The sequence below is a fragment of the Pseudophryne corroboree genome, chromosome 8, assembly GCF_028390025.1.
Source record: "Pseudophryne corroboree isolate aPseCor3 chromosome 8, aPseCor3.hap2, whole genome shotgun sequence".
Taxonomy (NCBI): Eukaryota; Metazoa; Chordata; class Amphibia; order Anura; family Myobatrachidae; genus Pseudophryne; species Pseudophryne corroboree.
Genome location: NC_086451.1, coordinates 132,788,128 through 132,812,442, shown reverse-complemented (window position 1 = coordinate 132,812,442; position 24,315 = coordinate 132,788,128). Strand labels below are relative to the sequence as shown.

Below are 24,315 nucleotides of genomic sequence, written 5' to 3'. Positions count from 1 at the left end.
ATGTTCAAAAAATCTGGCTTCCAGACATCTAAAATCCAGAGGGACACATTGTTATATAAACTACATATTTTATATTACAGTTAATAATTTATCTTCATGACTATGTTACATGACTTTCAATTATCTAAATTGCAAAACTGTTTATATATATGTTTGCCACATAAGTACAAGCAGTGCCATTTCTAGCAGCAGGCGAGCTGTGCGATCACACGAGGTGCCTGCCACGGCACTTAAAGGCTCCTATCCTACTCCCCCTACTCCCTCCCATAAAACTCCACATGGGGGCAGAGTTTCACAAGATGACGCAGTTGCATTGTGAGCATTACCCCTTGCAATGAGCATTACACCTGGCAATGAGCATTACACACCCATGGGAATGAGCATGAAACCCCTGGCAACGAGCATGGGACCCCTGGCAACGAGCATGGAACCTAGAGCATGAAACCCCTGGCAACGAGCAGGTAATTTAAAAGTAATTAGAAGCCTTACTGTAGAGCATAATGTATCACGGACATTGTGGTGTGTGGCATAATATGGTGCAAGGGGCATTACTGTGTGGTGCTTAATATGGTGAATTTTTTTCCCTGTGGTGTACGAGCTCTGTTCGTGCAGGGTCAAAAACTGGGGTGTAAGGTCGTCTTTTCCTGTGAGACCACACCTATTTTAGTAAGGTCGCACCCATTTTAGTGAGGCCACGCCACCTCACCGGGAGCGTGTGGTTTTTAATGTATATGGGGGGGTTTCATGTATATGGTGTGTGTGTGTGTGGGGGGGGGGGGCATTTTAGAATGTCTTTTGGGGGGGCGCGCATTTTTTACTGCCAAATTGTCTAGAATACAGTACAAGTCAAACAAGAACACATCTATAAATACCCTTTTTATGTCACCTTAAAGAACAAAGTTTAGTTGTTTTAATGTTTTTTTATAAGTAAGTATTATTATCATTTATTGTTTTACATTTCAGATGAGGTTTATTGCAGGTCATTCAAATCAGTGCTAACCCCATTGCAGCCCTCACACCAAAAATGGTTGTGCACAGAAACATAGAATTTGAAGGCAGATAAGAACCACTTGGTCCATCTAGTCTGCCCCTTTTTTTTATCCTTTAGGTAATCTCAACCCTTTTTGAACCTTAATTCTTTGTAAGGATATTCATATGCCTATCCCAAGCATGTTTAAATTGTTCTACCGTCTTAGCCTCTACCACCTCTGATGGGAGGCTATTCCACTTATCCACTACCCTTTCTGTAAAGTAATTTTTCCTTAAATTTCCCCTGAACCTGCCTCCCTCCAGTTTCAGTGTATGTGCATCATGGTGCTAAACCCTGCATCCTAGTGTATCCAACTTAGTGGAGGGGGTCTTAAGCCAGGTACACACTAGACAATATCGTGAACGATGTATGTACTATGTCACTGACATCGCCAGCCAGGGCCATACTGACGAATGCTCCCCCCGCCCCCCCGCTCGTTGTTGCCGATATTGTGGCTGGGAACACATCACTTAATGTGTACCCAGCTTTAGCCCTCTGTCGATGCTCTGCCCCTACCAGCACATCATAAACCTCCTTTCAAATGTTTTCCACTGATCACATTACTGTTAACTATTGCAGCTCTACATTTTTCTGTTTGCAAGTATAAAAGCTAAGAGAAGTACAACAAGGTCAAAGTCCATACTTTTTGGATTTGCATCTACTGTATGCATATAATAAAACAAAGCCAGTGAAGCTTTAAATAAATAACTAAGACAATGAGAGTCATTCAGTCTTGATCGCTGCTGTGCAGCGGGCGAACAGGTACTAACTGCGTATGCACCGCAATGCGCACGCGTGTCGGACAACAACAGGCAGCAACGGGATGGTGCGAAAATTCCATTTGCATGGGCGTTCGCAAGGTGATTGACAGGAGGAAGCCATTTGTGGGTGGTAACTGACTGTGTACTGGGAGTGTCCGGAAAAACGCAGATGTTCCCAAGTGTTTTTAGGGATGGCGTCTAACGTCAGCTCCGGCCCCGATCAGCCTGATGTGATTGCACTGGAGAAGTAAGTCCTGGGCTGCACAGAGACTGCACACAGTGAATTTTAGCAGCTCGGTGTACACATGGGATCGCACACTTGCACAGCGAATTTACACTCCCCCTGGAGGCGGCGACTATCTGAACGCAGGACAGCAAACATTGCATCCCAGCGATCAGATCTGAATGACCCACAATGTCAAACCAAACTCACAACAATAAAGTACTAAATGCAAAACATGCAGTCATATAACATTAATCAAACATGTATAATACAAAATACCTTACACGCATTTCAAATTACAATAATACAAAACAAATGAGGAACCCAAAAACATTAAGCGCAAAGGTATGTGTGTCCACTAAATGCAGAGACCATAAGAAATACAGCAATTGGAGTCTTTCACAAATGTTGGGCACTTACAAAATACAATTGTACCTGATCGCTTCCTTGTCACATATTTATGTAGACAAATGTTATATCTGTACTGCAGTATACTGTATATTCACTCAGATTGACTGAACAACATTGGAGACTTTAGGAGAAAATTGGGCATTTATGAGTACCCACCAGACTTTGGAAACCAGGGTCGGACTGAGCAAAAGATTTGTATTTTATCTTATATTAGTGAATGTCACCATAAACTAAAAGATGAATTGTTCTATAAAAATGGTGGGACAATACTACTTATTTTACTCAAACGCATGTGTGAATATTCTGTGACTTGCGTAGAAAATATGGGCCTACATATTCATCTGGTCACCTAATTTCTCAAATACTTTAAAGATCAACATCTCAAACGAAATAAAGAAAACTGCTGTCTTGAAAAGCAGGATTAACAGTTGCTTACAAAGAGCAAATCTTTTCATTTACTAAAGTGTGTTTGTACTGTTACTGACACCAGTGATAAATGATGTCCCCAATGGTGCACTGTGTTGAATTTTGACAATCTTACAATCATTAAAATGATACCCACTGATCTTCAGCTGCAAATAAGTAAAGGGTTTTTTTTAAGATCACAATCCTTCCATTTAATAAATGAAACAAATCTCACTTCTGCCAAATTAACTTTGTGCTGATCAGTGTGTAACACACTGCCTTACATTGGTGCTTTTCAACCACGGTTCTCGAGGCACACTAATAGTCCAGGTTTTAGTGATATCCATGCTTGAGTCCAGATAGTTAAATTGCCTGAGGTGCTAACTAAGTCACCTAATCATACTTGCCTACTCTCCCGTAATGGCCGGGAGGCTCCCGAAAATTGGGTGAGCCTCCCGGAAGAGCAGGCAAGTCTTTCCAATTTTTCAGGTCCCCGCCTGCCCGGCTCCCCACTTAGTGAATAAAGTGGGCGGTCCGGTCAGTCAGTGATGTGATTCTTGCTAAATCGAATCATCATAGCCACGCCCCCTGAAGTATAATGCCAGTAATATCAGCATTACAGGGCGGGAGCATAGTTTAAATGTTGTGACACTGTAACCACGCCCCCGTTCCACCTCCACCCCACCCTCATTCCACATTTGCCACGCCCCCACGTCATAGCCCTGCCCTGACCTGCTGCTGAGCCGACCTGGCTGCTCCCTCTCGGAGAGTGCAGCCTGGATGTCGGTAAGTATGCCTTAAAACCTGAACTGTAATGGCAGATTTTGCGAACCTAAACTGAGGTACTAACTAACCTGGACAGTAAGTGTACATAGAAGACTGTGGTTGGGAACCTTATCTATGCATATAATAAGATCATTTTTATGGAGAAAAAAATATTGCATAAATCTGTGAACAGCTGCCCTAAACAGTAAATACCCTCCTGCATTTATATAATGTATGTATTTGAAAAAGTATAAAAACTTGTAGTACAACTAATATATTTATACATAATATCATATAACAGATCAAAGAGGAAAAGCACTCACCAACTAGTTTACTAGAATAATTACATTTCTAGTACACAAAAGTAAATTGTATAGTAAAATAACCATGTTCATAAAGTGGAACATTTTATAATTAAGTCATTTAGCTATTTGCCATCTTAAGTGGTGCAAACACTCAGATCCAAAGTGTTTCCTGCCCATTTCTTGCGGGTAGAGTAGCACAATTAACAGGATAAACACAAAATAAATCCATACACATGTGTCAGTATTGATTGCATGATTGGTCTTCAATTGAGGGACATTAAATAAGCTAGTCCAGTAAGAACCTACCACATATGAGCAGTGTCTAGACTATGACAGTGTTTAAAAGACTAGATTTTGCCTCAGCTAGGCAACCAGCATTTGTTGAATAACAAGTTCCAGATGTTAGTGACAAGTGAAAAAAATACAAAGTACTACTTTGGAAATGCTATTGCAGTTTATACTCTATAGAAAACAACAATAAATATAGTTATGAGTCTGTGTACCAGGCCTTAGAGAGAGATAAAGTGGAAACAGATAAAGTCCCAGCCAATCAGCTACTAATTCCCATATTACAGACTGTGGGGTATATTTACTAAGCCTTGGATGCACATAAAGCGAACGGAGACACAGTACTAGCCAATCAGCTCCTAACTGTCATGTTACAGGCTGTGTTAGAAAAATAATAGGAGCTGGTTTTTGGTACTTTATCTTCGTTCACTTTATCTCCATCCAAGGCTTAGTACATAGGCCCAAATGTATTAAACCTTAACAAGAGATAAAGTGGAGATGGATATAGAGTGATAAATAACCAACCAATCAGCTTCCTAACTGCCATGTCACAGGCTGTGTTTGGAAAATGACAGTTAGGAGCTGGTTGGCTGGTACTTTATCTCTCTCTACTTGTTTCCACTTTATCTCTTGTTAAGGCTTAATACATTTGGGCCATAGACCCCTCTGGGGTCTATTTATTAAGCCTTGGAGAGAGATAAAATGGATAGAGATAAACCATACCTCCTAGCATTCCAGGAGGGGGACACACTCTGATGCACTAACCCTTTACATGGCTATATGCAGCCTTTAGGTAATAGATGGAATTCCAGTCGCCTCACTCACCTTTCCCAAATTTAAGGCAGGAAGTCGTGAGATTACAAATGTACGGTATCACTAAAAGCATATCCCATCTAGAGGAATGGACACTGTACACCATTAGTGGACCAGCATTTCTGCTGGGATAGATACCGTCAAAAGGGAAACCAGCATTGGTCCACATTTGGTGTATTTATCCCTCTTTCATTTGGACATCTACTGGACCAATGCAGGTTTCACTTTTGACTGCACACCATTAGTGGACTTTCAACATAATTACTGTCTAGTATAAATTTGTCATCACCCTGTTCATTAATTCATTAATTAGTCAAATAAACAGATTCCTTTTTTTAAATAAAAATATTGTTCATAGTTGTCATTTCTAAATCATAACTCATGAGAGCAAGGAGATATGGGGAAAATGTAATTGGGGCCGATTTTATAAATGAGAAAATATTTCTTCACATGTAATGGCAAACCCAACCAAATCACCAATTTAATAATCCCACTGCAAAAATCACAAAACTTTACAAGTAATGCCTAATTACATTTTCCCATTGAGATCTAATGTCTTATGTCACACTTTTATTGTACAAAATACCAGAGCCAACGCCTGCCAAATATTCCATGTTCCCAACATAGTGTGCCCACGCTCCATTCAGTAGTGACATCTGCACAACATCTGTGAATGAGGCCACAAAAACACCAACATGGCACAACCAGGCGTTCTCTTTGCACCAGGAACTAATATTTATAATGGTGGCCTAGTGCAGAGCCTCTGTCTTCTTACATAGGAATTACTTTCTAGATGGAGCAGATGCACAAATACCCATACAATAAAAATGTTAAAACACACTTAAGTAACACGTGTTATAAAGGCAATACAGATGTTCCCTCACACTCAGAATTTATTTAAGATATAAATTATTGTGAAATTATGAATTATTATGAAATGTGCAGCGTTTTGGGGATTTTTTTTAATTATATTTAAATGGTGCCAAACAGGATCTGCAGTGACAATTTTACTCTTTCTACCATGCACAACTATGCTGTCCAACCGTCAAGTAGATCCAAGCAGATTTTATATGAGGAGGTTCTAAAAAAACCTGAAAATACATTTTTCTTTTGTAAGTGATCCTTATTATGTAATGATATAGACATTTACTACAGTATGTATTTCTAAAGAAGCACTAAAGAAGTGAAAATAATCATGGGTAAAATAACAGGATATAATGTATTTTACTTTTTTATTTATCATTTTGACTACATAATCCTATTAAAATAGGATATGTATTAGCAATTCTAAGAATAGAAATCGTTGATTATCACTTAAAAAACCAAAACAAAAAAACAAATTAAAAAAAGCTGTAAAAAACTGTACCACCGGGGACTAGCCTATTGGGGATAATTCTGAGTTGATCGCAGCAGCAAGTTTGTTAGCAATTGGGCAAAACCATGTGCCATGTGCACTGCAGGGGGGGGGGGGGGGGGGGGCAGATGTAACATGTGCAGAGAGAGTTAGATTTGGGTGGGTTATTTTGTTTCTGTGCAGGGTAAATACTGGCTGCTTTATTTTTACACTGCAAATTAGATTGCAGATTGAACACACCCCACCCAAATCTAACTCTTTCTGCACATGTTAAATCTGCCTCCCCTGCAGTGCACATGGTTTTGCCCAACTGCTAAAAAAATTCCTGCTGCGATCAACTTGGAATTACCCCCATTGTCCCCAAAAAGCCGGTACGAGCAGCAAATTATCGTGACTTTGTTTCACCTGCCTCAGGCACAACAAAATCCCTGATAAGCGCCGGCTTTTCGTTTGTCGGGAAGGCAAACACACACAGATTGAACCTGTGTGTTTTTTCAAGAATTTATTTTACGGTCGACTTAATTAGATAGCCTGAAAAACAATCTGCAAAACATTGGGGAAAATCGAATTGAATACCCCCTAAATCTTAATATAACAGAACAAAGATTCCTTTATACAGACTGACTCTAGGAAGCAATCCATGCCAATTGGATAGCCTGCAAAAAAAAATCTGCAAAACATTGGGAAAAATCTAATTGGATATCACCTAAGTCTTAATATAAAAGTAGAAAGATTCCCTCATACAGACTGACTCTAGGAAGCAATCCATGCCAATTGGATAGATTGGGGGGAAAAATCTGCAAAACATTGGGAAAAATCTAATTGAATACCCCCTAAGTCTTAATATAACAGTAGAAAGATTCCCTCATACAGTCTGACTCTAGGAAGCAATGCATGCCAATTGGATAGCCTGTAACAAAAATCTGCAAAACATTGGCAAAAATCTAATTGGCTACCCCCTGAGTCTTAATATAAGAGAAGAAAGATTCCTTCATACAAACTGACTCTAGGAAGCAATGCATACCATGCTCTTTCATTGAAAAAGGCCAATGTGCTGCAGCACTAAGAGATGACATAGCCCCCCAAGGACACCAGAGACTCACATAGGTTGGCTTACAGGTAGGTTACAGCTCTGTGGCTTCGAGGAAGACTTTAAGGGGCAATGAAAACTGTAATATTGCTAAAATAGATAAAGAAGCTATTACAGTGACTCAGTTGTACACTGCTAACATGATATAACATACCTTGCCTTCAAAGGAGCAGAGTCCCTGATGGCTTATCAAAACATGTAGCCTTAAAGTGGACCAATCAGATTATAATTGTTAAAAATGTGGCTCCACAGGAATAATTATTTTTAAAACAATACAATGCAAATTGTAGCCTATCAAATACCTGATTGCCTCAACTCTCCCATTGTGCAGAATATTAATAATGTATGTATGGATATTCATTACACTACCTAGCGGTTACATCAATCTCACACTAAAGATCTCAAAACAGAATGGAATGAAAGAGATCACCCCAGCTGAGTCACCCACTCCGAAAGAGAGCTGGCCAGTTTACATGCTAGTCGACAATTACAATAAAAGACAAAATAATTGTATAATAATGTGACTGGTCCTTTTAAAAAACAAACTCACAGATTTCTTAAGTCAGTCTCCAAAGCATTTCTTCTCTCTTCCATGAAATAATGCTTTCATTCATCTAGTATCGCAATTTGGAACTGGATTACTGTATGTTAAGATAGCAGCTCCCAAGTGTGCAGAATAGGCATCTACATTTAAGTATGTTGTCAGGAATGCCTATGTAAAATGTAAAGTAATTTGTATAAGGTGCTAGTATGGCCATTCTTTGATGGCACTGTGGAGATTCCAGCCCGGAAGGTGTATATTTTATCTGCAAAGAAGTTTGCAAATTCATTGCATCTTGCCTTAGAGAGGGTTTCCTCAGGCTACAGGTATGCTGGCTTGCAAAGCATCTCCACTGTACAGAAAAGCTGAGCTGTCGGAAAGGATCCGACATCTATTGAATACACCCCTATGAAGGTAATCAGATGTGCAAAGGCACAAGCTGAGGAGAAAATGGCCCAGTCAGTGGGAAAAAGAGGTAAAACTTTTTTTAGGTATATAAGCAAAAGAAGAAAAACAAAAGGCAAAAATAATAAGACTAAAGATGGAGACTGTGAGTCTTGTTGAGGGAGACAATGTAATAGCAGATCATCTTAATAATTATTTTTGCTCAGTATTCACTACTGAAAGGGAGGGGAAGGGACCACAGTTAAGTTGCAGGGATATTCAGAAACATGAAACAAGTACATTTGCAGAGGAAAAGGACCTAACAGAACTCTCAAAGCTGAAAGTGGATAAATCAATGGGGCAATATGGGATACATCCAAGGATATTAAAAGAGCTTAAAGGGGTGCTGGTAGCACCATTAACAACACTATTCAACCAGTCACTAGATACAGGAGTAATTCCAGAGGACTGGAAAAGAGCGAACATAGTCCCACTGCACAAAAGTGGAAACAAGGAAGAGGCAAGCAACTACCAACCAGTGAGTCTTACATCAGTAGTAGGGAAATTTATGGGTACACTCTTAAAAGAAACAGTTGTAGATTATCTCAAATCCAGCAATTTACAGGATACCAAACAGCATGGATTCACTGGTGGAAGATCATGTCAAACAAACCTTATTGCCTTTTTTAACTGTGTGACTAAAGTAAATTATAAAGGTGGGGCTGTAGATACAGCTTATCTAAACTTTAGTAAGGCTTTTGACACTGTCCAACATCGCAGACTGCTAAATAAACTCAAAAGCTTGGGATTGGATAGTTGAATGGATAAGATCTTGGTTGCAGGATAGAAAACAGAGAGTTGTAGTAAATGGAGTGCATTCACAGGAAGGAAATGTTACCAGTGGAGTACCCCAGAGATCTGTACTTGGACCAGTGTTTTTTAATATCTTTATTAGTGACACTGCAAATGGCATTAAATGGGAAGTATGCCTGCTTGCAGATGACTTAATGCAACAATGTGGGCATACCATGAATGGTTAAACAAATGATTGAGGACCTAGGTAGACTAGAGGAATGGTTAAGAGCATGGCAATTACAGTTTAATGCCAAAAAATGCAAAATCATGGGGATGTAGTTATGTGACCGGCAGTACATCCCGCCCCCTATAAATCCCGACTGTCGACATGCCGACTAGCAGGAACTCTTCCCACTTGTGGTTGTCCATGACACCCATAGAGTGGGAACAGAACCTGTGGAGAGCATAACTTGCCACCGGGCCCGCAGCATGGCGAGTGCAGCAAGCACATGTCGCTCATAGGGCCTCCCTTGAAGTGGACCTCTGCATACACAGCCAATCAGCAGCTTTTAAGCATAACCAGGGTCAAGCTGGTTGCAATGCATTGTTACCTGGGTCCAACCCTAAAGAAATTGACCCCCCCCCCCCCCCCCCCACTGCTGCCATATGCTGCCAGGAGCCCGTGGTCGGTATGCTGACCACCGGGATCCCCAGTGCCAGTAAGCCATACCAAACCCAAATCACACACTTGGGTCTCAAAAATCCAAAGGCTAAATGTAGTATTAATGGCACTATACTGGAAACTACTGAGGAGGAAAGGGATCAAGGAGTCACTATTTCAAGTGACTTAATAGCAGGTAAGCAATGTAACAAACCAAAGAGGAAGGCTAGTCAGATGCTTGGCTGCATAGGGCAGAGGAATCAGCAGCAGATAGAAAGAAGTAATAATGCCACTGTATAGGTCATTGATACGCCTCATCTAGAATACTGTGTTCCTTTCTGGAGGCCATGTCTTCAGAAGGATATTAATAAATTAGACACTTTACAAAGAAGGGTAATTAAAATGGTGCATGGCCTACATCACAAAACATACCAAGAAAGACAAAAAAACCTCAATATGTATAGTTTGGAGCAGAGAAGAGAAAGGGGGGACATGATAGAACCTTTCAAATATATCAGATACTTCTAGTCCAATCTGAAAGACAAGGTCATGAATGTGATGACTTCTATGTGTGGCAGACAGAATGACTTGTGGGAAGCCCAGATCATTCATTGTGCACAGGAGGTATGGACCAAGGCGTGAGAGATCATCATCAGCACATGCATTGAAACCCCAGAGTATGAGCCATCTTTGATACTCCAGAACTAGACCAACAACAGTGTCTGCAATTTCTAGTAGATACAGGATGATCAATCAAGTATTGCCATCCATTAGGGGTGGTGATAGGCAACTAAACTACTTAGAGACTGAATAGATTTTCCGTTTGGGCACCTTAGTTCCCAAGGGGCTCAATGACCATCTTAGTCTTAACAATTTTTCATGAGTTATTGTTTATTAATAATGCCACTATCTTCCTTGATTTTTATATATATATACAGGTTGCTTGCTTTTCACTAACTATGACTGTTTCTATTATCTTCTATCTTCTATCATAAGACTGTTAGGAAATAGCCTTACATTGGCCATCTAGATATGTAATAACATACACTTATTAATCTATTATTGGTTATATAGAGGTATAACATCATGTTTAGATGTCACTCATGTAGTCAGTTATATTAGCGGCTACGCAATTATGTTATAGAATTATGTATATATGCTTGTTTGCTATCAATGTCTGCTATGTATTTTCAGCAGAGTTGTTCTGTATTTGTATTTAGCCAGAGTGTATTGGAACCATGCTGATGGGGAGCACACTGATGATGCATTGGCCGATGACATCATCCAACATACGTTGACCGGACTGGGGTCCCGTCCCTCTTCTGGAGAGTGTTGTCTCACTGAGCTTGTGGTAGCTATTTAAGGTAAGACTTGCATTATATACTTTTGACCTGACGAAAGTGCCACACAATAAACTGCACTGACGCTATGCTGTTGTAAGCCTATATGTTCCAGACACTAGGAGTGCTGCTATCTATCTATCTATCTATCTATCTATCTATCTATCTATCTATCTATCTATCTATCTATCTATCTATCTATCTGTAGAGAATAATTCCAGCACACCCCTATAGTGTATTTATTACTATAAAATTGGAGCCCGACATTAATTTCATTTTCATGATGGCCTGTTACTGTGCCATGTTCACGTCACACCTAACAACCCTTTTGTTTCAAAATATGTGCAGGAAACGGGAAAACTGAATACTCCAGTAAGGTATGGGTGGGCTATCTTTTATGTACCGAACCTGGGCGCCATTTTGAAACTGGCCATCTTGAAACTAAGTAAATTTTTTCAAATGTAAAGGGGGTCGTGTAACATGTCAAACAACATCAGAATTTGCTGAAACGTTTATTGCTGCAAACATATTTGAAATATCAGTTATGGTTCAAAAGTTACAACACTTTTTTTGTTGCAGGTAACAAGATGGTTTTGACAAGAGGAGAGAATTGAGGTCATTTTGATGCTATGACATTGGCCCTCATTTCGAGTTGATCACTCGCCAGCTGCTTTTAGCAGCAGTGCAAACGCTTAGCTGCCTCCCTCTGGGAGTGTATCTTAGCTTAGCAGAAGTGCGAACGAAAAGGTTAGCAGAACTGCTCGTGAAAATTTTCATGCAGTTTCTGAGCAGCTGCAGACCTACTCCTACCTTGCGATCATTTCAGTCTGTTTAGTTCCTGCTTTGACGTCACAAACACGCCCTGCGTTCGGCCAGCCACTCCCCGGTTTCCCCAGGCACGCCTGCATTTTCACCTGTCACGCCTGTGTTTTTTAGCACACTCCCGGAAAATGGTCAGTTACCACCCAGAAACACCCACTTCCTGTCAATCGCTCACTGATCAGCAGAGCGACAGAAAAGCATCGCTCGCCCTTGTGTAAAACTGCATAGTTTTGTGTGAAAGTACATCGCGCGTGCGTACTGCGGCCCATACGCATGCGCAGAAATGCAGATTTTTAGCCTGATCGCTATGCTGCGAACAACGGCAGTTAGCAATCAACTCGGAATGAGGGCCAATGGCCCTCATTCCGAGTTGATCGCACGCTAGCTGCTTTTAGCAGCAGTGCAAATGCTAAGCCGCCGGCCTCTGGGAGTGTATCTTAGCTTAGCAGAAGTGCGAACGAAAGATTAGCAGAACTGCTTTGAAAAAATGTCATGCCGGTTCTGAGTAGCTCCAGACCTACTCCTACCTTGCGATCAGTGCAGACAGTTTAGTTCCTGGTTTGACATCACAAACACGCCCTGCGTTCGGCCAGCCACTCCCCCATATTCCCAGCCACTCCTGCATTTTTATCAGGCACGCCTGCGTTTTTCAGGTCACTCCCTGAAAACGCTGAGTTGCCGCCCAGAAACACCCACTTCCTGTCAATCATACTACGAACACTCGAGCGACTGAAAAGCGTCGCTCGAGCTTGTGTAAAACTGCATAGTTTTGTGTGAAAGTACTTTGCGCGTGTGCGCTGCGTACCATACGCATGCGCAGAAGTGCCAATTTTTAGCCTGATCGCAGCGCTGCGAAAAATGTCAGCGAGCGATCAACTCGGAATGAGGGCCATTGTGTGCTGCATTGTGGGCTCTTCACAAAGGATGCCAAAACCATTGTTGAGGTTGTCTCGTCAGTAGCACTTTTTGGATGACTACTCCGTGACTTGTCAGCCACAGTACCAGTTTCTCGGAATTTGGAAATTAGGCACCTGACAGTATTATGTGAAATTGGAGGTCTTTCTTGGTGTCAGTTGTAAAAATCTGCAGCTATGACACGTTCTCCAGACATCAAAATGACCTAAAATCTCTCTACTTTTGATTTCGAATGGGGCATGATTGTGGGGTCCGACGGATGGGATATTAATTTTCCAAAGTTATGTGGATATTTCTCAATCTATGGTGTCACATCTACTCTGGGAAAGCATTACAACCCGCCGTGGACAGCATAGTGGCAAACCACAGGTGCTTAATGATTGTGACCAGCGGCGTCATGCCAGAATTGTCCATGGTAACAAACGACACTGGCTCAAATCACATCCACATTCAATGCAAGAGGTATCACGCTCATATCCTACAGGTCAGTGCAGCGTTCTTTAGCTTCCATGGAATATAGGAGCAGAGAAGAGCAGAGTGCCAGTAACTATGACACCGGATATATCGGCTCACCTGAGCTTGTGACGTCGCTAATTGGACCCTGGAGGACTGGGAACATGTGTTGTCCAATGAGTTATGGTTCTACTTGTTTAGGCTGATGGTAGGTAACAGGTGTGGCACAGACCCCATGAAGCCGTGGATTCCAGTTGTCAACAAGATACCGTGCAGACTGGTGGTGGTTCCATAATAGTATGGGGTGTGTTCCCATGGTATGGGCTGGGTGGGCTGGTCCGCTTGGACACGTCATGAACTAGCAATCGCTACACTGTAGTATTTGGGGACCATTTGCAGTTCTTTATGGACTTCATGTACCCCCACAATAATGGAATATTCCAGCAGGATAATGCTTTTGTCACTGGTACCACAATGTCCAGAATTGGTTCAAGGAGAATTCTGGAGAGTTCTGACAAAAAGAGCTGTAAAAGGACTGTGTAGTGCAGCACTGCTGTGACTGTCAGACTGTCAGTGAAGGGTTGTGAGCTGCATCACTGCTGTGACAGTCAGTAAAGGGCTGTCGGCTGCAGCACTGTGAGGCACTGTGTTGTGTGTTTAGTGCAGGCACTGTGTTACATTTTTTAAATTAAAACTGTAAAAGAAAACACTCATTAGGTACCAGTGTGCCATCATTACTAGTCGCAGTGTGCAAAAAAATAAAACATAAAACATGTGTTGTTCAGGCTCAATATAGGTGCAGTGTTGAAAAATAATAATGTTAATTAGGTGCCAGTGTGCTGCTAATTACTAAAAGCGCTGTGAGTCTTAGTGTGTAAAAAATAAAATAAAATAAAACGCCTGTGTTGCACAGGTATCCGGACTCCAGGTCGACAACAAAAAGGTCGACATACCTTAGGTCGACGCCAATTGGTCGACACACCTTAGGTCGACATGGGCAAAAGGTCGACATGGACAAAAGGTTGACAGGAACAAGGTCGACATGGAAAAAGGTCGACATGAGTTTTTCACAATTTTTTTCTTTTTTGGAACCTTTTCATACTTAACGATCCACGTGGAGTACGATTGGAACGGTAATCTGTGCCGAGCGAAGCGAAGGCACCATGCCCAAAGCATGGCGAGCGAAGCGAGCCATGCGAGGGGACGCAGTGCACTAATTGGGGTTCCCGGTCACTCTATGAAGAAAACGACACCAAAAAAACATAAAAAACTCATGTCGACCTTTTTCCACGTCGACCTTGTTCATGGCGACCTTTTGTCCATGTCGACCTAAGGTGTGTCGACCAATTGGCGTCGACCTAAGGTGTGTCGACCTTTTTGTTGTCTACCTGGAGTCCCAGACCCGTTGCACAGGTTCAGGCATTTTGATGTACAATAATAATTACATTCACTAGGTGTCAGTGTGCCACTCTTACTTAAAGCACTGTGAGTTGCAGTGTGTAAAATAAAAAATGGATATGGATCAGTCGACAGAAGAGCAGGAGAAGTAACCCAGTACTAGTGCTGTGGCTGCTTCCAGTCATGAAAATACTTCAACATCTAGTAAAGGCGGTCCAAGGGACACGAAGTTTAAGAAAGGTCACCTGAAACCTGTTTCACAATGTTAAAGAAAACCTCACCTCTAATAATAATGGGAATGATTAATGCCAAAACACCTAAAATTGCCAACATGCCATACACCACATGCAGTGGCAAGTAAAGGCTCAGTCATTGACCTTTGTTTGTGAGTGGTGGTCCTGTTAGTACTAAAGTTGTTTCATGCAATGGAAGAATGTCTAATGCAGAAGCTGGGGCAAAACACAGTCTGTAACCTCAGATGATGATGTAACACCTTCTTGCTCTAAGTCTATGGGGGTAATTCCAAGTTGATCGCAGCAGTAATTTTTTTAGCAGTTGGGCAAAACCATGTACACTGCAGGGGGGCAGATGTAACATGTGCAGAGAGAGTTAGATTTGGGTGTGGTGTGTTCAATCTGCAATCTAATTTGCAGTGTAAAAATAAAGCAGCCAGTATTTACCCTGCACAGAAATAAAATAACCCACCCACATCTAACTCTCTCTGCACATGTTATATCTGCCTCCCCTGCAGTGCACATGGTTTTGCCCAACTGCTAAAAAATGTCCTGCTGCGATCAACTTGGAATTACCCCTTATGAGAGGTGTTAACTTTAAAACAGACCACATAAAAGAACACTAAAGGCTGGATGTAATGGCAACAGTCATTTACAAGGTAAAACCATGCCTTGCAAATGAGTGTAGCTTTTAAAAAAAAGTCTGAGTTTGGTCAGCATCCCGCACCTCCGGCAAACTCAGACGCCATTACATCCCACCTTAAGGCTGAAGAACAAACTGTGCGTTCACAAATCCCCGAGGGGAGTCTAGGGGTGTCCACGTTAGTTATGTGTAAGTCTGACATTTCTGACACTGTGCTCATAAAGAAGCCTCCTTCCACAATTTTTGTTCCCTCTGCAAATGTGGGGATGAGCAGGACAAGTAAAGATGGTGACATAGAAATTGAGGATGCTATTGTGGAAGTGCAACAGGGTGAGGGGGATACTTGTGTATCTGATGCTATTGAGAATGTTGATGATGAAGATGTTGTTTGAGTCAAAGTAAGTCAGCCACCAATGGCAGCATTTCTTGTCCATGATAAAAAAACAAAAAACAAAACATTGTCATGCCTGGAAACCCCCCCCCCCCCCCCCCCAAAAAAAAAAAAAGCCACCTCTTTTGTGTAGAATTATTTTTACCCAAATCCTGACAACATTTGTCAAGCCATCTGTACCGTTTGTGAAGCCAAAGTAAGTAGACATAGGAACATTAACCATCTATGAACTTTTCTCCTTATTACATCATTTGCAGCAAGTTCATGCATGTTATTTATCATAATCTCAAAAATATCTGTAAAATAGCAAGCAATCCAATATCAGTTACCAGCAGTTTGGACCAGCACATGTAATCTGCACCACCAATACCCTCATCATCAACCTCCTCATTAATGATTGGAGGTAGTCCTTACAAAAAATTGGTTTGTGGGGGCCCAAACAAACCAAGCACTTCAGCATTAGTAATGGCAGTCCCTGTCGCTGAAGTGCCTGGTTTGTTAAACGTGTGTGCATGTCCTTTTTATATACAACATAAAAGTGAGGGCTCTAAAGATAAATCCATCTTGCACCACTTTTCTTTTCATTTTGGGCTGCATTTTTGGGGGTCATTGGTGACTGTATTTTTTGCATAGACAAAAAAAAATGTTTGGCTATTGCTCTAATTACTAATTTGCAACACATTTTCATAACTGTTGTGTGTTTGTTGTTGCTTAGTTTAGCCAGCCAACCTTTGGCCGATATTGGTGAACAATATTGTGAGCTGTGAGGTGGTCAAAATTGACTGTAAATTACTGGAAATTAATGTTATTGAGGTTAATAATACTGTATGAACAAAAACAGATTTTGGCAGTTTTAAGCAATTATCCAGATCCAAAACCAAAAAACCTGACAGTGGTTTTGCCAAAAATGTAAAACAAAAACAAAACACTAAGGGTGGTTTTGGCAAAACCAAGACATGGTGGTTCGCGCACATCTTTAATTATCACCATTTTGCTCACAACTTTGAAATGGCTGCAATATGGTGTTGTGAGCTGCGGGGAAACCAATGAGAAGCCTCAATGTTCTGGTTTCGGGGTTCTCCATTAGTCCTCCAGCTCACATTCCTCTCCAAGGTGCCATAGTCACTGTTTTCAGAATAATTATAACCAGTCAATTGACAAACATTGGTACAAAAATAATTAATCTCTGATCCGATCGTAACACGTTTGTTTCAAAAACTAAAAATATGTATCTCTCCACAAGATAATGAGTCCCATTCTATGCTAATTAGTACTGCACTAATTATCCAACTTGAACTGATTTTGCATGTTTGCCACTCACAAACCTCATAATGACAGATTGGATCTTATAAAAGCAAGAAAAAACACAAGTTTTATACTCTCAGTAAGTTTCATTTCATAAGATCAATAGATGCAATTGTTCTGCAGTAATTTACTTTTCAGTATAACAGTAGGTCTGAATACAATGCTACGTTACCTAAAGTAATCCATTTTACAGAATATCTCCTTGTTTTTGATATAACAGCTGTTGTGCTGTCTCAGCGACGTCCTGCACACGGAACACTCCAGACACCTGACATGCCAAATTAAATTATTCACCTGAAGAAAAAAACACAGCACATGATCAATAATAGTCATTTTATTTGTAAATCAATTTTAGAACTCTAATATAAATAGCTATATGTATTGCACTGTATCTCTGTTGAAGAAATTTACCAGAGAGAAAACAACAGATATATTGACACTGTGCATGATTACTAAAAATCTATTCACCCCTGTTTATGTATTACATAGACAGGCAGACTTGAGTACAGAGGAACACTACCAAAAAGTAATTTGACAGTGGGAATCATACCTCCTAACGGGTGGTCTTCAGTATGCCGAATGTCAGGATCCCAGCGCACAGTATACCGGCGCCGGAATCCCGACACCCGGCATACCGACAGATATTCTCTCCTCGTGGGGGTCCACGACCCCCCTGGAGGGAGAATAAATAGCGTGGCGCGCGTAGCGTGCCACTGTGCCCACAGCATGGCGAGCAAAGCGAGCCCACAAGGGGCTCCTTTGCGCTCGCCATGCTGTCGGTATGCCGGCGGTCGGGCTCCCGGCGCCGGTATGCTGGTCGCCGGGAGCCCAGCCGCCGGCATACCATACTACACCCCTCCTAACATGACTCTCTCCAGGAGGGACACAATGCTCTGCTTCTGGACTTTTCAATTAATTTATGATTGTCTGCACCTGTGTTGAACAGGTTAATGGATAATGGGGGTCATTCCGAGTTGTTCGTTCGCAAGCTGCTTTTAGCAGCTTTGCACACGCTAAGCCGCCGCCTACTGGGAGTGAATCTTAGCTTATCAAAATTGCGAACGAAAGATTCGCAATATTGCGATAAGACATCTCTGTGCAGTTTCTGAGTAACTCGAGACTAACTCGGCATCTGCGATCAGTTCAGTGCTTGTCGTTCCTGGTTTGACGTCACAAACACACACAGCGTTCGCTCAGACACTCCTCCGTTTCTCCAGCCACTCCCGCGTTTTTCCCAGAAACGGTAGCGTTTTTTCGCACACACCCATAAAACGGCCTGTTTCCGCCCAGAAACACCCACTTCCTGTCAATCACATTACGATCACCAGAACGAAGAAAAAACCGTGAGTAAAATCTCTAACTGCATAGCAAATTTACTTGGCGCAGTCGCAGTGCGGACATTGCGCATGTGCACTAAGCGGAAAATCGCTGCGATGCAAAGAAATTTACAGAGCGAACAACTCGGAATGACCCCCCATATCCATTCAGACATAGGACCCGGGAATTTCCCTGCTTCAGACCCAGGATTTTCACCTCTGAAAAATCCCGGGTTTTTGCTGTGACCCCTTTCACACTAAACCTGAGACCTGGGAAATTCCCAGGACGACCCGTTTCAGACATAAGCCTGGTCTGCCCTGGCAGCCAGGTCAGACCAGGCTACTCTAATGTCACATGTCTTATATACACACACACAGACGTCACACTCATACATTTACACATACACATGTCACACTCAAACACATACGTACAAGTAATATACACACACATGCCAAATTCATATATACACACACTAACACACACACACACACACACACACACACACACACACACATTCTCACTCTCACAGGTCTGTTTTTTGGCTGCGCAGGCTGCTTCAAGTACTGACAGCAGCACGGACTACAGCAGCCGCCGCACGCCCCCTCTTCACTCCAGCCTCCTCCAGGCAGCCCCGCTAATCAGGTGCGACCTGGGAGCAAATTCCCGGGTCTCCCTTTCAGACCTAAGCCGGGTTGTCTTCCCGGGACTCAAGTCAATTGCAGGGTTGGCGACCCGGATCACGTTCCCAGGTCGTTGCCTTTCAGACATACCAATTTCCCGGGTTGATGCGCGTTCATGTGCAAAATCCCGGGAATTTGGAGCATGCCTGAAAGGGGTATAAGAAAGGTGTTTCAGCACAGGTGATGGCAATCATAAATTAAAAGGGATGTCCAGGAGCAGAGCATTGTGTCCCTCCTGTAGAGGGTCATGTTGGGAGGTATGGGGAAGGGGTACCCCAAACATACACAAAATTACTATCTGTATAAATAAATAAAGGCATTATGCTATATTTATCAGTGACAAAATAAATAAAATTGGTTGTGTAGTATTTCCGTTATGAGTTTATTGGTGTAAATTTACTCAAATATCAAATAACTAGAAAAATATTATTTTCTCCCATTACTTGTCATCTTGTCAATGCATTGCCTATTTCATCCTATGTAACCTATGTAGTGTGCACAAGATAACTGCCTATCTGGTACCATTGTGGGCAAGGTAACTAATGCAATTATTTAATCATCTATATGTTCATGGTTTTCTGTATTTTCTGCAAAACTAATACTCTGGTTTCTCCGCCGATGTAAGCAATGCTGCTGAAGGCGGAGAAACGCGTAAGCCATCATTTTAAGTCCAGTACTGGCCAGACCTGCATGGCGCACCACAATTTCACCAGCGGCTCTCAAATTGGATACTCCAGATATGGCACCGCAAAAGGTTTCAAAGCACCAGGAGCCGGGAGAAGCCTGTGGATGTTTTTCTAAGAGACTGACCAATCAGGTGATATTTAAAGAGCCGCTGATGCAACGTTGTGCTACAATATTATTAATCCTGTGAAGCAGATGCTTTTATAAAGTATTCAACTAATCAACACTAATACAGTTGGACTACTTATGTCAGTGCACTGATTACATTTGCATGCAAAAACTCTAACATCGCTATGAGCTATACTAATATCAGGACTAATGCATTTAATTGAGCAGGACTAACGTGGTTACTGAGAAGCTGCTAAACTTGAGGTTTAACTATAGCTGTGTGGCTTTACTAATGCTTACATTTTCCATAAATGGATTTGTAGTCTAATTATATACTGGCCGGTATTGTGCTTTTATATTTTAATTGGTTTTATTTAATGTGTAAATAAATAAATTATTACACGATTCCTGGAAAGCGCTGTTTTTGTCTTTCTCCTCTGTATTATAATCCAGGCTTCTGTAAAGCCCATTGTTTGCTTTTGGAGTAAAGTACTATATATAGTCCATATATAGTATAAAATATGTATGGTGCAGTGGATATCATTACTGCCTCACAGCACTGAGGTCTAGGGTTGGATTCCCACCAAGGCCCTATTTGTGTGAAGTTGGCATGTAGTGGGATCACAGTCACGACAGGGTTCTTAAATGTTACAAAAACTGAGGACATATTCAGGACTTAAATAGGATGAAAACTGAAGAAAACATTCAGCCAAACATCTCTGAAACTATGGAGCTACCAGCAAATCCAACCTGGCTTTCACCCTCGTGCAAACTCCTCTGTCTTTTTAAACATACAGATGGAGCCTCCATTATTCAGGCTCATTCTGTGACTAGGTGCGCCCGCCTGGGCACACCTAGTCACTGTGAGCATCTCCATCTGGATGGGCGCGCACACCCAGACAGAGACGCACCCCATTCACTTAAATGGAGAGTGTCTCCGTCCGCGCGCCCAATAGAGACTCTCTGAATGGGAGCGTTTCTGTGTACTCCCTGCGTGACTAGGCAGGTGAAATGACCGAGGCTCTATCTGTATGTTAATTCATGTTGTTCAGTGAAGCATAGTTTATTGTTGCATACTACCTGGTGTTTACTCAAACACATTAAAATTGCTCTTCTTCAGCAGCTAACCAGTTGGCTCAGATGTAGGCCTGTGTCTTAAGTAGACTTACTATCTTAACTTCAGGGACAGCTGGTGTGGGAATCACAAAGTGAATATTCATATTCAGAATAAACATTGAACAATGGGGGTAATTCCAAGTTGATCGCAGCAGGAATTCTGTTAGCAATTGGGCAAAACCATGTGCACTGCAGGGGAGTCAGATATAACATGTGCAGAGAGAGTTAGATTTGGGTGTGGTGTGTTCAATCTGCAATCTAAATTGCAGTGTAAAAATAAAGCAGCCAGTATTTACCCTGCACAGAAATAAAATAACCCACCCAAATCTTACTCTCTCTGCAAATGTTATATCTGCCCCCCTGCAGTGCACATGGTTTTGCCCAACTGCTAAAAAATTTCCTGCTGCGATCAACTTGGAATTACCCCCAATATCTGAGAACAGATAATACAACCTAAAAATTGACATTGCCTTATGTACTGATTGTATACGTTCAAAATCCCGTCTGTCAGGATCCTGGCAGTCAAAATACAGATGCCGGAATCCCTATACCCTTCACAACATCAACACTGAAATCACGACCAAGTCAGCATCCCGATGCCAGAATACTGACAGCCGGGATCCCGAAGGTAAGTATTGCTGGGAGCATTAGGATTCAACTGTGGTGGTGGTGGGGAGTTCGATTTAGATGACACCCAGGGGGGGTTAGGGCTAGGCTGCAGGGGAAGGTTAGGGTTAGGTAGCGGGGAGGGGGGAGTTAGAGTTAGGCACTACTGGGGGCTTAGGTTTAAGCACTAATGGGGGAAGGTTATGCCGTGGAAAGAGGGGGTTAGGTTTAGGCATGAAGGAGGGAGGTTAGGATTAGACACTAAGGGGAGATGTTAGGGTTAGGCTGCAGTAAAGGATGGTTAGGGCTAGGGGGGTAGGGGGAAGGTAGAATACTTACCTCACCACTGTCAGGATCGTGACCATCAGGATGCTGGTGTCGGTATTGTGACCACCGGCATCCCGTCTGCCGTCAACACAGAGAGCTCGTGGACACTCGCTCAGGTTAGAGGAGAGGAGATTCCGCACAATACAGCGTAAAGGCTTTTTTATGGTAAGGACGATACGTGTTTGGAATTCCCTGCCTGAGGGAGTTGTAATGGCGGACTCAGTCAACACCTTTAAGAATGGGTTACATAAATTCCTAATGGATAAGGATATTCAGGGTTACGGGGCATAGTCACGCACTATGGTTGTTATAAAAAAGAGGGGTAAAACGTAACGGCAGTCATCAAATTCAGTCAAAATTTTATACAAAATAATCGTGCATAGGAGACCACAAATAGGTTGAACTCGATGGACAATTGTCTTTTTTCAACCTTAGATACTATGTTACTATGTTACTATGTTTATCACATAACTATCCCGTACTGACCTAAATGTCTGAACATAGCTAAGAATAGAAAATGCACAAACAAAACTCTAAAAGCTATCTGTGCAAATGCTAGGAGCTTGATCAATAAAATTCCAGAACTAACAGTGCAACAGTGAAATGGATGATTTGGATGTTGTGGCTATTGTGGAGTTTTGGTGCAATAAAAAACATGACCGGGGCATAGCTATACTGGGATACACTTTTATTTAGAAAGGACAGAATGGAAAAGATCAGAGGATGGGTAGTAATGTATGCGAAAAAGAACATAAATACATTCCTCCCTACTGTCCTGATTTTCATGGGACAGTCCCATTTTTATGGGTCTGACCCGCTGTCCCTCCCACGGGCCGCAATGTCCTGCGGTGGGAGGCACAGTTGGGAGGCTCCTGTCACTCGCTGCTTTGCTTAGTATAGAGCAGCATTGAATAGATGCTGTGTGCATGCACACAGTGTTTATTCACAGGAAACAGAGAGCCTCGGGGCATGCCAGCAGCTCACAGAGCGCTGATCATGCCCCCACTGTGATGAAAATGGGAGGCGTAGCTGTCGATCGTGGCATTCCCTCAAAGCTATGCCCCCTTTGCACAGGCCACACCCCCTTTTTGGGCACACACCCGGGAGTCCTGCATTCAGAGCTGCAGATGTTAGGAGATGTGTAAATGCTACTTTAATACAAAATTTTGTTGATACAACTGAGGCCTTTTGGGTGACCATAGAATGGGGGGAGAAGGATATTATTTGCACTGGGGTGATTTATAGACAACAAGGCCAGGGGGAAAAACTGGACAGGAAACTGTTGCAGGACAACACTAAAATGGCTTTAAAAGGGGAGGTAACAGTCAAATTATACTTTAAAGTGGGAGAGCTCTTCTGCAAGTTCCACGAGAATTGGGGACTTTCTAAATTCCTTGCAGGTAGCATCCCTCAAGCAATTGGTGAGGGAGACCTCACAAAAGATGCAATATAAAACATAATGCTCACAAATGTATCAGACATGGGAGAATGTGAGAGAAAACCTAGGATCCAATTACCATAAAGCAATATGGTTTACTATAAAGACAAGGACCAACTCATGTCACACAAAAAACCAAAGGTGTTTGATTTTAAGAAGGCTGATTTGGCAGAGATGGGGAGATGTGTCAGCGATTCATAGACAGATTGGGGGGAATTTGGAAGGAATGCAGGAGAAGTGGGAAACATTAAAAAGTGCCTCACTAAAACAACAGACCTTTTTCTCAAATGGGTTAGGAATATCACAAGAAAAAGGAAGCCAGTGTGGTTTAAAAAACAGGTATCAACTAGTGTGAAAGCAAAAAAAGATGTCCTGTAGGAAATATAAACAGACTCAAATAATGAGGACAAAGATTGTCAGGTGGAAGGAGACTAACAAGGTAATCAGATGTGCAGAAGCACAAGCTGAGGAGAAAATGGCCCAGTCAGTAGGAAAAGGGGGAACAACTTTTGTTAGGTATATAAGTGAAAGGAGAAAAGCAGATGGAGAGATGCTAAGACTTAAAATAGTGAGAGGCTGGTTGATGGAGAAAAGGAAATTACAGATTATGTAAATAATTATTTTTGCTCAGTATTCATTACAGAAAGAGAGGGGAAGGGTCCACATTTAAGTTGTAAGGACATTAATAAAAAAATAAGATAGATACAAGTATA

General features: G+C 41.9%; 1 protein-coding gene across 3 annotated transcripts in view; it reads right to left on the bottom strand.

Annotated features, from left to right (window-relative positions):
• LHX6 (LIM homeobox 6) overlaps positions 1–24,315 on the bottom strand; it is a 193,451-nt gene that overhangs the window by 94,348 nt on the left and 74,788 nt on the right. For all 3 annotated transcript variants that reach the window (XM_063936932.1, XM_063936930.1, XM_063936931.1), the window contains one exon: positions 17,499–17,620. In XM_063936932.1, the coding sequence (XP_063793002.1) occupies positions 17,499–17,620 (122 nt within the window). The remainder of the gene's footprint in view (positions 1–17,498; positions 17,621–24,315) is intronic.